We start from the raw sequence: 15,368 nt of genomic DNA on the forward strand, positions 1-15,368 counted from the left end.
CCTGCAGGCAGGGGGGGTTTGTGCGGCACAGCCAGCCCTGCGGAGGGGGCATCTGGTTTAGCTCTTCGTGCCGCATACATCATCCCAGTGAAAAAAAGGCTGACAAGAATGCCTGCCTTTGTTGAACATTCCCTCAGGTTGCCACTGAAACTCCCAGAAAAGCACGTGAAGGAGAGCAATAACCTGAAGAAGCAGTGCCATGAGAACTGGCTCAAGAGACACACAGGGGAAGTCCCTGCCTGCAGCTGCGGGATGATTTCAAGGAAGCTGGTGAGAGATCTGCCTCCTGCCTGGGGAAACCTCCGTCAGCACCTGGGCAGCTCTCCCAGATGCGCCATGCCAGCAAGGTTCCAAATTACTAGTTCGCAGCTAGGCTAAGAGCTGGGAAAATATAATGCCCGCCCCAAAAATCGGGCATCCAAAAATCAGACGAATGTGGAGCTCTACTCCATGGAAGAGCTTCTCTGTATTGCTCAGAATCAGGCTCCCCCGGGCAATGACTCCACCCTGCTTCCACTTTCACTGACATGAACAGCTCGCTTGCAGTTTCCAGTCTTAACAGGCCGCTCGTCTCAGTCCCCAGAATGAAATCGTAAGGTTGAACGCATTAAAAGCAAAGCAGAATTTGGCAGGGCAAATATTTGCCTGCAAAGGCAAAGGGAAGGCAGGGTTTCCACTGCTCTGGTTGAGGCTGGACTTTGCTTCCACTCACCCCTGCAGCAAATTCTTCAGAATTTTTTAACCTGCTCCCGTTTGCCCTTTGAACCCAGTGGGTCTGTGAAGCTACCTGCTGGTCTGCAGGCACCCGGCCTGCGTGCTCCCCGGAGCGCAGGACTGCCAGCTGCTCCACCTGGGTTAATCTGGGGGATTAGCCCCCCAGTTAGGAAACTGTCCCGCCCGAGAGCCATTCCACACGGAACAGCGTGTACATCACACCCAGCCTCAGAGGGAACCGCAAGGGCTCCAAGAGTCCTGCCGAAAGCCCATATCTCAGTCTGTGGATGTTCTGGTGTTCCTCAAGGCCCTCTCCCCACGCAGATAATGCATGACACGGTCAGAAGATAAGGCCTGCGTACATGCAGAGTCAAGGTTTTTGTGAAAGCAAGACCCTGATCTGCACTTTAGCACCAAAACTCACAGGTCTGTTTTGCCTTCCATGCCACAATCTGTTCTGTCCTCCTGACAAATGGAAAGCACCAGCTACTGTTCTCCCTGAAATCCTGATCATTAATCGGCTTATAGCAGCAACTGAACAACCACACTTATGCTTTTCCTTTGGTACAACCTCTACTAATTCATTCCCTTTGAGTTCCTGCCTTTAGTCCCAGCTCCTGACCTAATTATTTGAATCATGGCAATGCCGAGAGACCTGGCTCAGAGCAGGTCCCTTGGTTTTTCATCGTCAGTCTTACACCAAAGGATGAGTGAGGGAGCAGGAAGGGAACTGCCCCCAGCCATGCAGCACAGCAGAGGCAAAGCCGAGAAGAGAAGCCCCGTTCAGCAGGACTCAGAGCAGCCTCCAGAGCTGTCACACTCGGTGCACGATGCCGCAGGCCCACTCCCTCAGCTGAAAGCACTCTGCAGGAGCAGCAGGTGAGAGCTTTGCTTTGGGAACGTCCCAGAACGGAATGCCTCCCTAGAGGGACCATTGTGTCAAAAGGCATTTGTTCTGGGGGAACGTTTCCAGGACTTCCCCCAGATGCAAGTGTCTTACAGAGCAACGTAAATACTTTAAGCCTTTTGTTGGCGCCTAGAGGTATCGAAGCCCACGTCAGCAGGCAGAGCCTTAGCTCTACATCATCTTTGTCTGCCAGCAAAACACACACAGTAATTCCTCTCCCCTCCCGGCCCCTCTCCGCCAGTCAGTGGGAGATGTGCGAGTTGGGACCGGAGACACGGATCTGTTCCCTCCACGCGCTCCTTGGAGCAGACAGACGGAGCAGCCCTGCCTGGGGAGCGGTGTTGGGAAACGGAGCCCTCCCACCCTCCTCCTGCCGGGTGGAGGAGCGGGGAAAGCTGAGCGGAGCCACCCCCTCTCCAGGCAGGGGGAAGCTGCTTGTGGGGGAGCGAGCCTGGAACAAACCTCGCCTGCGTTTGTGGGCAGAGCCGTGAGCAGGGGAAGCCGGGAAGAGAACAGAGACATTTTACGCTCCTCGGCTGAGTCACCCAAGTGTATAAAATCAGGGCCGGGCAACCGGTGCTGCGCAGAGGGGAGGCACAAGGCATCAGGACTGCTGGGCAGGTACGTGCAAGCGGCTGCGGTTTAGATCTGGGGACTAAGTGCTAATGTGGGACCAGGATCCAGCAGTGCCACTGCTCCCATCCTCTGGGTGCCATGTGCCATGGAGCGGGGAATCCAGCATCTCCACTGAGGCTGCTCAGCTCCTGCACGGCTCCAGATACCAAAAAGTACACAGGCGACCAAAATATACCAGTCCCTATTTCAAACCTGAGGTGGGAGCGATAGGGGATGGCCTGGCAATTCCTGACACCACCCAGGGAATGGCAAGCGGCTTTCATGGCCAGGAAAAGTCTGCCATATTTCATACCAGAGGGGGCTTCAGCCACCCCACGCAGTGGTAGGTTTTTAGATGAGGAATGATCATTGCAATGCCTGCAAGCATGAAAGGCAGCCCAGCAAGTAAAGCACTAGTTTAGGGCTGTGGCTAATTCCTTCCTCTGACACAGACCTACCTGTGCGGCCTTGGGCAAGTCATTTGGGACTTTTTTTAAAATTATTTTTATGGGTCTTCAGTTTCCTACTGAGCTTTTAAAATTCTCAGAACCATGTAGGCTCATTTGGTGCTTATGAGTCCCGTGGATTTCATGAATTTTTCACAAATGTTTCCCTGTCAAAAACGCCACTCGTTGCCCACCTCGGAGAGGATAAGGACAAGCGCGCCGGGGGCTGCGATGCCCGCCCCAACCAAGCTGGGGTGGAGCTGGGTGTGCCAGAACTGCCCAGGCAGAGCCCACACGAGCCCTGGGCTGCTGCTGTTTCGACTCTTGCTAAGGGACAGAAAGTTGCTCCTAAGAGAGAAAAGGCACTTTCACCTGCACACCAACTGCAGCCCAGCCCAGTTTGAGCTCCTGCATCCTTTAATTGAATGTTTGGCAGTCCTCCCTTGCCCTAGGTCCATACGCTTGCTTTGCACCAACACCCTCACAGAGAACAATCCCGTGCCATGGTCACCCCTGGCCCTGGCCCTATTGCCTGGTACCTCCCCCCAGACACCTCTTCCCTGGGAGCAGAGCCGGAGAGCCCTGGGGAGAGCGATACACAATCAGGTGGGAAAGCAAAGCCCCATAGCATGGTAATACGCCTCTCTCCTACAGCTCGTGCCCTACCAACCGGTATTTTCACAGCGGAGCAGCACACCCCAGGCCAGAGTAGTCCTGAGCTACTGCTCTTGATTCTCCAAATTTACCAGAATTTGAATATCCTAGAAAACCACGAACAATTTATTTTATTAGCTCCCTACTGACTTTGCTTGTTCATCGTGTCAGACTGCATGGAAGATTGCAGGCAAACTTAGACTAAGATCACATGGTACTGCTGTCCCAAAGGGCTCGAGTTTACTTAGGCTTAATTACAGAAATTAATTATCACTTGCACTGCCTGGATGCACCAGGAAAGCAGTTATAAATGTTTCACTTTCAAACAGCTTGTAGCTACCTGGAGGAATGTTAATTTAGCTCTTAATGCTGACGTTTTGTTTTCCCCTCCCTGAAACAAAATCCAAACAGATATCACTACTAACAGCAAGGCACTTGGCAGAAGGATGCTGTCCCTTCTGCTCACCCTCTCCCTGCTGGTGAGGAGCACAGCATCAGGCCCGGCGAGCAGAGCGGAGCCTGTGGCATCCAGGGATGTCACCACATTTTTCCAGCTGGCTCAGGAAGACTCTTGGGAGAACGTTAACCTCACCAGCATGTCCTGCGAGGATCAGAAGAACAGGACCTGGATCACCCTGCAGCTGACCAGCAGCACCCTGACGACCTTCCCTGCCTGCCTACCAGAGGCCCTGGAGACCTTAGACCTCAGCAACAACCTCCTAGAAGAGGTGAACAGCACAGAGATAGCAAGCCTGCCGCGGCTGCGCATCCTCTCGCTGAGGCAGAACCTTCTCCGGGTGGTCAGGTGGGGACCTGATGCTCTCGGCAGTCTCCTTTTCCTGGACTTAAGCTTTAACAAGCTGTCGTCTGTGCCATTGTGCCACGCTTCCTTCCTGCCCAGCCTGAGGTGGCTGTCCCTGGCTGGAAACCCACTGACTGAAATCCAGCCGTTGGCTTTCTCCTGCTACCCTCAGCTACAATTCCTAAACCTCTCCACAACTCTGCTCGGGCAGGACAACCGCAGGGGAATTAGGGAGTCTGCTTTTGCCATCAGCACATCTCCCAGCGAGGCTACAAACAGGACTGGGAACACCATCAACGTGCTTGATCTGAGCGGGACCTTTCTGGAGAAAAGTAAGTCGACAAATCCCTCACTGTAAACACGGGGCCTTGGCCTCATCCGCTGCTGATGTGAGCGTGCCAGGCGCTCTCCAGCCAGTCACGTAGCTGCTGGGGAGAAGCCCTCATGCACAGCGGTCTCCCTGAGGACAGGCAAAGCACCGACAGGGCTCTGCCTCACCCTGCTGCCCAGCTCCTCTGCTGCTGCCTGCCCTGAGGTGAGCTTTGGGAAACGCAGGGGAGTCACTTCTCTTTCCAGACAAACTGCTGAAATCATTCATTGTCAGGCCCCACACTCATACTCCGCTTGTATCGCTGCCTCGATGTAGCGCAGAGAGGTGTTTTGTGTCGGCAGCCAGCCAAATAGCTGCCACGCAGCGAGCCCGTCCCTGCCCTGGGCAACTGACACACGGTTTTTCTGTTTGCCTCCTCTGTCAGCTTCAGCCTATACCTGACGTGCTGAGGGAGAGACGCTGAACGCCTTGCCCAGCTGGGGCAGAGCCAACACCTGCCCCCAGTTCTCCTGCACGCTGGTCCAGTGCCTTCCTGGTCTATCCGCAAGGCCCCCTCACGTGCTTCTCTGCCTCATTTCACAGCTTTATTCATAGCTTTTTTGATATGAACCAGTCCTAGTCTCCCAGGGGCCCCGGGAGGTTTCACTGGCAGGCTGCTTGTTAACGCTGACCAAGAACCACGGCGTGCGGTCAGGGCAGCGCCCTCACTGTGACAGCACCCAACAGTGGCAGTTCTCCCAGACAGCGTGCAAGGTGGAGGCAGCACAGAGGGGTTTTTCCCACATGGATGTGCCCTGATTCCAGTAAACAGCAGCTTAGCCACTCCCCAGGCTTGAGGTTTCACCTCACCAAGCCCATACAGCTCATTCTACCTTTTTTTTTGCTCGGCAGAAATCCACAGCAATGCTCTGTTTATGCAAAAGGTAAAAATCTCTTTTCTGCTTCAGTTCAACCAGAGTGGGCCAAAGACATGCCCAACCTCAGAGCGCTTCACCTCACAAAGATGTCCCGACTAAGAAGTCTCGATACCGACCTCAGGTCCATGCCTCATCTCAGGGAGCTCAACTGTGACGACTCCCACTCCCTGGGTTTTGTAAGGACAGAGATGTTTGAAAGCACACCTCATCTGAGCCACCTCTCATTTCAGAAGTGAGTTGTTTGTGTTTTTTTTTAATAATTAAAAAAAAAAGTTTACCTACCTCTGTGAAAACGGAGGTAAGTAAACTGCAGGCAGAACAGTCAACAAAGAAAAAGATTTGGAGGGCACCTTAGAAAACCTTCTATATCAGCCCAGATTAGCGTATCAGAAAGCAAACACTAGAGCAGTGGCTGTGTTCTAGGAACCAGTTTCAGGAAAATAAAGAAACCAGTTTAACCAAAAAATACAAATAAAAAAATGCCTCACTAGATTGCCACATTGAATTTACACAGCACTTTACAACACCCATAGAAATATCAGCACCAAAAATCATGACCCAAACTCAAAAACCAGAGGAATAACAATTACAGTCACAGGCGAAAGAGAGCATCTTCTGAGCACTCAGGCTGCAGGGGTCACACTATCATGCTTTTTTTCTGCAGCTCCGTCAGGCTAACAATGCTTCCTACGTTCATCATCTGACGTAGGAGATGTGAGTGCATGTTGCAAGAGGTAATTGACAAGAGGAGGGTGACTGGCATCGAGGAAGTCAAGTCATTAGAAGCAGATTGAGAAAGAAGCCAGAGAAATGACAGAACAGAGCGCAGCTGACTGCGTGATGGCAGCGATCATCTGTTCTTTCCAGCTGCCATCTCTAAAGGTGTGACCCACCTCTGAAGCCCTTGGCCACTCACAGAGCTCCTGTTAGGCACTGGCAGACAGTGGCTGCCTCGTGCAAGTCAGAGATGGGCAGGTGGCAGCCGGACCTCCAAGTGCAGAAGAGTGCTGGTGGTGTGACAGCGCAGGGTTTCTGAGGGAACTGGGAACGTTGCTCTGTGTCCTACGCACATTGGGGTACTAAGCATGCTCCAGTCCCTGGAAGGTAGCTCAGCACTTGCTAATTATTGTGTTTGTCATCTTGTAGCTGTAACCTGAGTTCCTTTAATCCTTGGAATATCACTTCATCAGACAGCATCACCATCAACTTGCATGGAAATCCCCTGCTGTGTGACTGCAGGCTCTCCTGGCTGCTCTCCAAGCCCAAGGAAGTTGTGCTGCAAAGGTGAGTGAGTTCAAGGAGATAAAGTAAAGCTCTTCTGACATAACTCAAATCTGCAAGTTATTTGGGGACCAAACAGTCACCACGATCCAAATTTTTCAGACTCCTTGTGTGTTCTTCCCTTCCACTAGAGGTAAAAATGCAAAATAAAGTCTTCTTTAGGGGTAAATACCACGGCTGAACTATACTTGAAAGTACATAAATGTGATGGGCATATGTAGAAAAGTAAAGTGGTATTAGCTGTGGATTCTACTTCAGGGTGGGAATAGTTTATTTGCTCTTTTTGTCCATATTTTCTGTACTAAAGAGATAAAAATAAGCTAGCTAGGTGGCCTTGGTGGGCCAGCACTGGGAGCAGAACCAGAAGACGTTGCAAGCAGTTTCGCTTATTATTTCCTGCTTGCCCTCGTATTCCCAGAGCCTCAATCAGCACAGGCAGCGCACAAAGCCCCCTGCAAACAGCACCATTTGTCCCCGGTTGTTTCCACATTCTCCAACAGAATGACCGCAGTAAGCTGCAGTTACTTTGCATATGTAGGATCTCTCTTCCTTGGGAAGGGCCACCAAGAAGTTTTGTCACCCGTGGTGAAGAAAGCAGGGAGGTAGGTTGTTAAAATCAGATCGCCTCTCATCAGGACAGCCTTAGCATTTGCGTTCTTCACAAAAAGCTGCAGTGTCTGAGCAAAGAAAGAAATCGAGCTCCGTCACTTAAAAGCACACCCAGTGTTAGCACAGCTCCCGCTGCCTGAGCCAGCTGGCCTTAAGGATCTTGAGGACCCCGTTACAACCCTCTGCAGGCAGTCCCCTCTTAGTGAGGCATTAAAGTCTGACTAAAGCCAGTCAGCTGCGTTCACAGTGCTGTGGAAAGCCATCTGCCAAGCACAGGACTATTGTCAGTACAACCTAGCCTTGCTCTAAGTTTCATGTCTTCTTTAATGTAAAGACTGGTTTTGGACAGCAGGTTGCCAACGACCATCCAAAAGGCTGACAGGGACCTGTAAGGTTCGTGCTGAATTTCTCTGTTCTAACTTGTTCCCTCTGCAGGGCTTCGGACACTTTTTGCAATGTGTCCCAGGAAAATTGGGACAGACCCTCCACAATTTTTACACTGCAAGAGCTCTACGATGAATGCCAGTCTGAGAGAAACGTCACGCTGCCCGATTCAAACACACCCTCCACCGAAGACGAAGCTTTCAGCTTTGCCAGCTACACCAGCACGGCCGCAGTAACGACAGGCTCTGCTCTGCTAACCAAAGACACTCACACCAGCTCCCTAACTCACAGGAATGCACTGAGCACAACCGCAGCCAACCCAGCCGAGCTGCTGCTCAAAAAAGCCAGCAATTCCTCCCGGAAGGACGAGGAAGTTTCTGAAGCCATGAGCCATCCCCCTTCCCTCACGCCAGCAACCACCTCCCCCGGTTTTCTCAGAGAGCTCCACAGCCGGGCCCCGGATCGCAGCACCATGAGTCACACTCAAACAGATCAGCCTCAGAGGGAGCTCAGAAAAACTCAGGAGGCGTTTCCCCAGCAAGGCCCATTCAGCCAGCCCACCAGTGATTATTCTTCTACAGCAAGGGAGGATCCAGATGCCGCTGACCATTACATTCACTCCTTTGCTGTGGAAAGAACCCCGCAGACAGAGCTGCGCCGGCTGAACTCCACACGGTCCGGCACTCACTCGGCATCAGCATCCACCAGGTCGCTGATACACTACGTGGACGACTACGAGTATGAGGAGCAGACAACAGAACCCCCCATGCAACAGGTATACACCTCGTGCGACTACAATCCTTGCAGGCACCTTCAGAGACCGTGCAGCGAACTTCAGAGCGTATCCCAATGTTTGTGCCCTGGCATGTCAAGGGAGGATGAAATCCCGGACCCTCCGAGGCTCAGAGAGGTGTCTGAAGTCACAGACAGCTCTGCACAGGTACACTGGTGCGCTCCAAATTCAGTTGTTCGTACCTATCAGCTGATGCTTCACGACCAAGGCAACGAGGAGAGACGGCTCGTCCTGGACAATATTTATGCCACAGCAAGACAGTACACCCTGTATAACCTGCGACCGTACACCACTTACCACATCTGTGTGACTGCTTCGAACAAAGCAGGGTCAAGCCAGGTGACAAGTCAGGGAACTGCAGGTAACTCGTGCACCAGATTTCAAACGAAGCTCAGCTACAAGTCTGTCTTTGCTGCTCTGTCTGCAGCAAGCGGACTCTTTCTCATTTCCACAATCATTTTGTCTGTTTGTCTGTGCAAGGCACATAAAAAGCCTCACAGTGAGCAATACGGTACACACTTAGTCTCTTACAAGAACCCAGCGTTTGATTACCCCTTAAAACTACAGACCACGAGTTAGCTCAAGGTGATTGCTCTCCACCGAAGTTCACTGCCTCTATCACTCTGGTACATTTTCCTGAGATCCTCAAAATGTCCTTCAGCAAAACTAGGGAACACCAGACTTCATAGCCCCTGTGCTTCCAAAGGAGGAACAAAAACAAAAGAATTTAGCAAAAAAAAGAGCCTGTGGGTTCTTGTTCATGTGCTAAGCAGCAGCAAACCTGGACACTACCCCTGAAGTTACTTTTATAATCACCTACAAACACACCAGCACACACTTCACGCAGTGAGACGTTGCCTTGCCAGCTGTCACAGATACAGCCCAAGCAAAGCAAGAATCTGTAACACATCTCACCAAGCAAGACAGATACTGCTTTTATTCACATCAGTGAAGTTGAATTTACCATTTCTCCTAACGTAAGTACATAGGTATTATTCAAGAAGAGAACATTCCTGGAAGGAACGTGAGAAAGATCTCCTCAGGCTCGGTAGCAAGGTGCTGTGCACATCCAGCTCCAGCAAACAGCTCTGGTGCCTGCAGCTCCTCAGCTCTAACTCGGATAAGGGAAAGAAATGCAAAAATTAATTGCAAAGGGGAAGAATGAGACACTGCAGGATGATTAAGGCAGGACAATCCTTTCGTTCTGCCTTTACATGCTGTCTTCCACAACCGAGGCTCCGGAGAGCTGCCACAACCCTGAGCCCAGGCAGCGAGCAGGCGGTGAGGAGTTTGCGATGCTGCAGTGCCCCCAAAGCGAGGGGAGCACATCAGCACTTGCTTCAAAACTGATTTTCAACACGAGATTATTGCTCGATTCCATCTGCACATTTAGCAGGCTGACGATTTACCTCACACAGAGGCAAAGAGCCAAGTAACGAAACCATTTCGGGCACGTGTTGCTGAGACTTGAAAAATGAAATCCCATCCACTAGCAACAGCAGATATTCATGCAGACATTTTTTTTTAAGTGTACTTACAGGTACTAACCTCTGCTACAAGAATAGCAACAGATGCTGAGAATTCAGCAGCTTTGAGATCTTTTCATTTAAAAAAATAAAAAAAAAATAATCCAAGAGCTGTTTTTGTAAGACAAGGTGTTTGTCCTGATCAAATATTTCTAACAGTCAGTGTTCAGAGACCCGTAGGTTTCTGTCCCAGGAGCCGCATGTTTGTGCTGCTGTGTAGATACCATATGTAAAATCCCCCGATTTCAGAGAACAAAGGCTGCTGTACAGTGCAAAAGAGTCTCTGTCCTATCCATAGGTTTTTAATGCTCCCTGTATTAATGGAAATAAAAGCTACAGACCGGTTCTTTGTTAACGATCTAGATCTCTGAGCTGTGTTTACTATCTACAGTGCTTAGCCCAAGGAACAAATTCAAACATTTTGCTGTCTTGGAGCCTTTAGGCATGTAGTAGAGGGACATTTTTATTGGGATCAATTTGTGTATCTGATGTCATCAGAGTTTTCATTCTGTATGTGCCGTATGAAGCGGGCTGTGACATCCTCACTTCTAAGGGCCTGCAACCCTTTTGTGCAAATGTATCCTTTCCCAGCACCAGCGCAGGAAAGGACAGCAGTTAGGAGAGATGCTCCCTGCAATTCCCTGCCGTGCCCGTCCTCAGCTCCTGAGCTTGGCTGGGCCCCGTGGCTCAGCTTCCCGAAGAATTGAATTGCAGATGAAGGAAGCAGGATGGTATCGGCTCTCCCATTGCAAATCTCTTCTATTTTCCTACTCTAGTAGTTCATAACTTTCTTTGTTTGGGTGTAGTTTCTCATATTCATTTCAGGTGTTTTTTTTTCCCCTACTGTCTGGAAGGCCTTGTAAACAGGAGCAGATGATACTTTACTTTCATTCCAAGTAAGCAAGAACCTTTGACTCACATTATTCCAAAGTGGGGCAGGGATCACATACTCCCCTGTTTGGAAAACAGAGCTCGAAAAGACCTTGACTGGGGTCTTTGGTATTACCAGAAACAGAAATAAAGTGGAGCAAAATCAGAGATTTGTGAATAGCTACATATATATTCTTGAAGATTAGCTCTCGAGGGGAAGAGCAAAAAGACACTGCAGCTGGAAATAAAGCAGATTGTTCCAGTTTAGCTGTTAGCCCAAAGCAACAGGGTGCATTTAAAGTCAGAATTTTGTGTCTTAACTAGCCTTTATTGTGTTACAAAGCATAATCACTGCAACGCCTACCACGAAGCTCACCAGAAGATCCCCATGTAACAGGATTTGACTGCACTCAGTGGCAAGGGGATGCTCCGACCCCACAGCTACCCAAAAGCCTAACAGCTTGGGTGGGATGAAGGATGCAGCAGAAGCTGTCACTGCAGCACCGTCCCCTCTGAAGATGGCCGGGGAGCCACTGCAGCCAGGAGGGCTGGCGCTGAGCCCCACCACGTGCCACCACATGCCTTGCGCTGAGACGTGGGAGCACTCACAAGCTCCTCATGTGGTTGTAACCAAGCCCAAGTCACGTCTTGTCACAGCTGCTCCCCCGAGCTGTGCGCACTGATTGCACACCCCTTTTGACGCCCCGCAGAGAGCAAATCACATCCCGAGTTCAGAAAAGCCTTACCCATTGTCCTCACCCAAGCACATCAGCACATCCTGTGGCTCTCCGAAAAGCCTCGTTACCTCTCAGAGCAGCCCAGACATTTTGCAGGCTACTTTTCACCTTCTCCCCATTTCACAGCCCCGAGAAGGCAACAGCCAGCAACTCTGATTGAGCAGACTGATCTTTTGCTGCACCCCGGCAGCAGAGCAGTCCCACAGCAGGGACACAGCGCTCCATATTCTCTCGTGCTGTTTTAGTAGGGCTTCCCACCTGCTGCCAGACTCTGTGCTGCTTCAGAGGTAGTACCCAGAGCTCCATTTGTTTCAGCAACCAAGACATCAAGGATTTGCTCAACATCTGAAGAGCTCTAACAACAAACAAAATGTTTAAATAACCCCCCTTGCACACAGCACCTTTCTCAGGAAATACATTGCAAAGGGCAAGGTGAGTTTAGGGGAGCCCTGTTGCAGAGGCAGCACGCAACAGAGCAGCTCTAAAGCAGTTAGGCTACTTAAAAGAAGTACCATGATAACAAGCTGAGCAGAAATGTAGACTGCAAGGACGAGTGTCAAGTACCCAAGGCCTCACACGTATATATCAAGAACTGTTGTGTCCCCCATGTGAGTTACAGCTGCTGTGAGGCCAAAGAAGCAGCATCTTGCAGGGGCAGGTAAAGCGGACTCCACTTTCAGCCAAAAAGGCCTGCAAAACGCCCCCACCAACCCACACCAGCCCTGTACTGCTCTTCAGCCTCAGCCTCTTGAATCCTTCCTCATTGCAAGACACAGGTTTATCGCACCCGACTCCTCCAACCAGTTCCCTCCCAGCCCCTCGTGCCTTCCCACAGGCCTTCTCTGCCTTCAAGCCAGAGTCTGAAGTGATTTTCAAGTCAGGAAAGCTAATATCTTTTATTCTGCTGTACCTCACAAATTCCTGCTCTGGTTAAAAAAAAAAGTTTTCCCCTCAATTCCCACCCAGAACCCGTGTCTTTTAAGTAACCGCTGCAGCCCAGGAACAGGTAAAATGGCAATTATTCAAACCTGCAATTTTTGTTTGAACAACTCACAACATTCACAAAGTAAGCATTTGGGTATAAAGCATTTCTTGGAAAAGCACTGCCTATCGCTGCTACTTAAAACCAGCATACACTTCTAGAGAAAGTGAATCACCACATTGTCCCTTCTAGTGCTTTCACTGCAGCTGCACCTACTGATTTCACAATTCCACCCTAAAAAGGGAGCAATAATCACTGGAGTAAAGTTTTCTTGAAGCCCATCTTATAGCCTGTGTATAATCCTTGTACATAATTGTCCTGTTTATCTCTGTGAAAAGATCATTCAGAGGAAGCACCATGAGCATTCAAATGTTTTACAATTTTTTTGCGGGCTTTTCTTCCTAAAAAATGCATTCCCAAGAACCTTTTCCCTTCACTTGGCAACGTTTGCTTTCTTTCTAGCAGTCCAAGTCCAAGCAAAGGAAGACCAAAATAGCCAAGAGTGCATGTGCGTGCATCCCCTGGGTGTTGCAGCAGAGGCATGAGCTGTTCCCTCTCCTAGCTCAGCATTTCAAAAATCAGTCATTGAGCCTCATGGAGCCAACCAGGAAGCAGAAACTCGCGGGAAAAAGGAGAGGATGCCTGAAAAAGCCTCAACTCGGAAAAAACCTGCTCTCTTCAAGGATCAGACACCATGCAGGCAAAGGCCTTGGCGGCTACAAGGGAATCGTGAGGGACATCACTATCTTTAGTGCAACACATGCCATTTAGAGAAGCAGTCGCCCGGAGCATTCTCCTGGGTGGCACAAGGTGGGTGGAAAGCCCCGTGCAGCAGAAGGCACTTCACCCAGATCCACCTCCACGATGGAGAGGAGAGGAGCCTGCTTCTGAGCGCTCATCTAACTGCCCAGAGTCAAAGAGCTTAAGGCAGGGTGTTCACTTCACGCCGCTGGCTTTATCAGTCTCATGGTGGAAGGATGCAAGATCAATGCCCCATGCTCATTCAGCAAGCACTGCAGCAGCACAGATGCACTCCTGCACAGCAGTCTCCAAAAAACACACTCACCTGGAGGGAGAAATGAGGATGGCTCTGAGGGTTCAGGATCTTGCTTGTCAAGAAGCATCTGGTTCGCACTTTATCTGTGAAAGAGAGACATTTATCACACGTGAGAACACGTTTTGTGTTTGTGGAAACAGATACTCATGAAAGAACTTCATGTTTAAACTCCCAGTACTTTTCCTTTTTATCAGCTGTCTGAAGCATACAGAGTTTGTTCTCAAGTCGGGCAGTATATCAAGAGTAAATTCAAACTTTTTTAAAAAGTAATCAAGCAAGCCAACAAATAACAATATTATTTTTGAAATATACTCAGGAAACAACCCCTTATAGCAAGGCTGGGTTCTGCTGTCATCTAGAGGGAGAGGGTGGAATCATCTTGCTTAGGTGCCACCCCACAGGGAAATACTGGCTCCTTCACCACGGAACTTCAGCCCGCGCCTCACAGACCAAGGCTCACTGAAGCTGGCTACACGACTGTGTGCACCTGTGTATCCACACCTGCCAACACTTGAAGAAGCTTTTAAAAGACTTTTTCTAACAGTTTTCATGATAATAGCGGGAGGGTACACAATACCTTGTCACTGGTGTTACTGGACTTTAAAGAAACTGGGGGATTATTCATAGAATCAGTAGCATTTATCCTGATATTCCAGCAGGCAATTCCAGAAATCGCCTTTGTTCAGCTCAGTGCTCTCTAGAGCAGAGGAACCCCTCCAGAGACCTGATAAAGGCCCAGCCAAAGGAAAAGCTTCAGCCTGAGCTTGCAACTGCAGGTTCTAGATACACAGAAAAATGGGTTTCCTTTGTGCCACTGTTCACCCAGCAATTTGTTTTCTATTCGGGTGCCCATTTGTTTTCAGTTCACTAAGCAGAAGTGATGAGAACTGTCAGCAGGTACGGCCCCTGTCCCAGACTACTTTCTGGCACTTTATCTGTCCTCATCTCCAATTCTTTTTGCAGCCTTATGGCCACGAAGCGCTGTGCCAAGCTGACACCAGCAAGGAAAAGAACAAGAAGGGGATTCCTGAGAAGACCCAAACTGGAAAATCAGTCTACAAGAACAGTAAGTTTTTTTTAAATATTGTAGATTTTGGAAACTAAATTTTCCTAATGTTACTGGGGAATATCACAATACTCAGATGGGGATCTATTAAGCAACTCTTTTATGCTTAAAAATAATAATAAACACTTTTTTTTAAGAGTACTTTGATAACGTAGCTACCTTTGAAATACAGTCTTTAAAAAGACAGGTCTGAATCCATAGGAGTCCCTTATAGCAAATTCCTCACTGGCTTAGCAATGTTTACCTGTGTAAACACAACCACCAGAAACAGGGTGTTTTTCTGCCTTCTGAAGGTGCAGCACTGTATTTTGTGCTCCCTAACCCTCGCACGTCAGTGCTGGATGACATTACCCACTAGGATGACATTACCCACTAGCATATAGTATAAGGAGAAGCTGGCACTTTGTGTACTTCCCAGCGTCCTACCACAGTAAGCATTTCTGCAACCCCCTTTAATGGGTGTGCAGCTATTTTCACCTGCTTACAATGGTTCTTTGGGTTTTGTGTTGTTTGGTTTTGTTTTGTTTTAAAAAGGTACATAAGGGAAGTAAAAAAATCAGGAAAGACTAACAAGAAATGGAAGACGTGTGAGAAGAGCAACAAGTCTTCACAATACACCGCACACTGGATACACCCAGAACAGGAGAGAACCAAAGTAAGCACAAGAAATGAAAGAA

At 49.5% G+C, this 15,368-nt stretch overlaps 1 protein-coding gene across 1 annotated transcript; it reads left to right on the plus strand.

The window, feature by feature from the left end:
* The first annotated feature begins 2,099 nt into the window (after positions 1-2,099).
* Positions 2,100-10,337, plus strand: LRRN4 (leucine rich repeat neuronal 4). The gene is made up of 5 exons (XM_035552843.2): positions 2,100-2,242; positions 3,748-4,470; positions 5,417-5,618; positions 6,533-6,670; positions 7,712-10,337. The coding sequence occupies exons 2-5, from the start codon at positions 3,783-3,785 to the stop codon at positions 9,030-9,032; spliced, it is 2,349 nt and encodes a 782-aa protein (XP_035408736.1). The 5' UTR covers positions 2,100-2,242; positions 3,748-3,782; the 3' UTR covers positions 9,033-10,337.
* Positions 10,338-15,368: the final 5,031 nt, after the last annotated feature.

The sequence above is a fragment of the Cygnus atratus genome, chromosome 3, assembly GCF_013377495.2.
Source record: "Cygnus atratus isolate AKBS03 ecotype Queensland, Australia chromosome 3, CAtr_DNAZoo_HiC_assembly, whole genome shotgun sequence".
Lineage (NCBI taxonomy): Eukaryota > Metazoa > Chordata > Aves > Anseriformes > Anatidae > Cygnus > Cygnus atratus.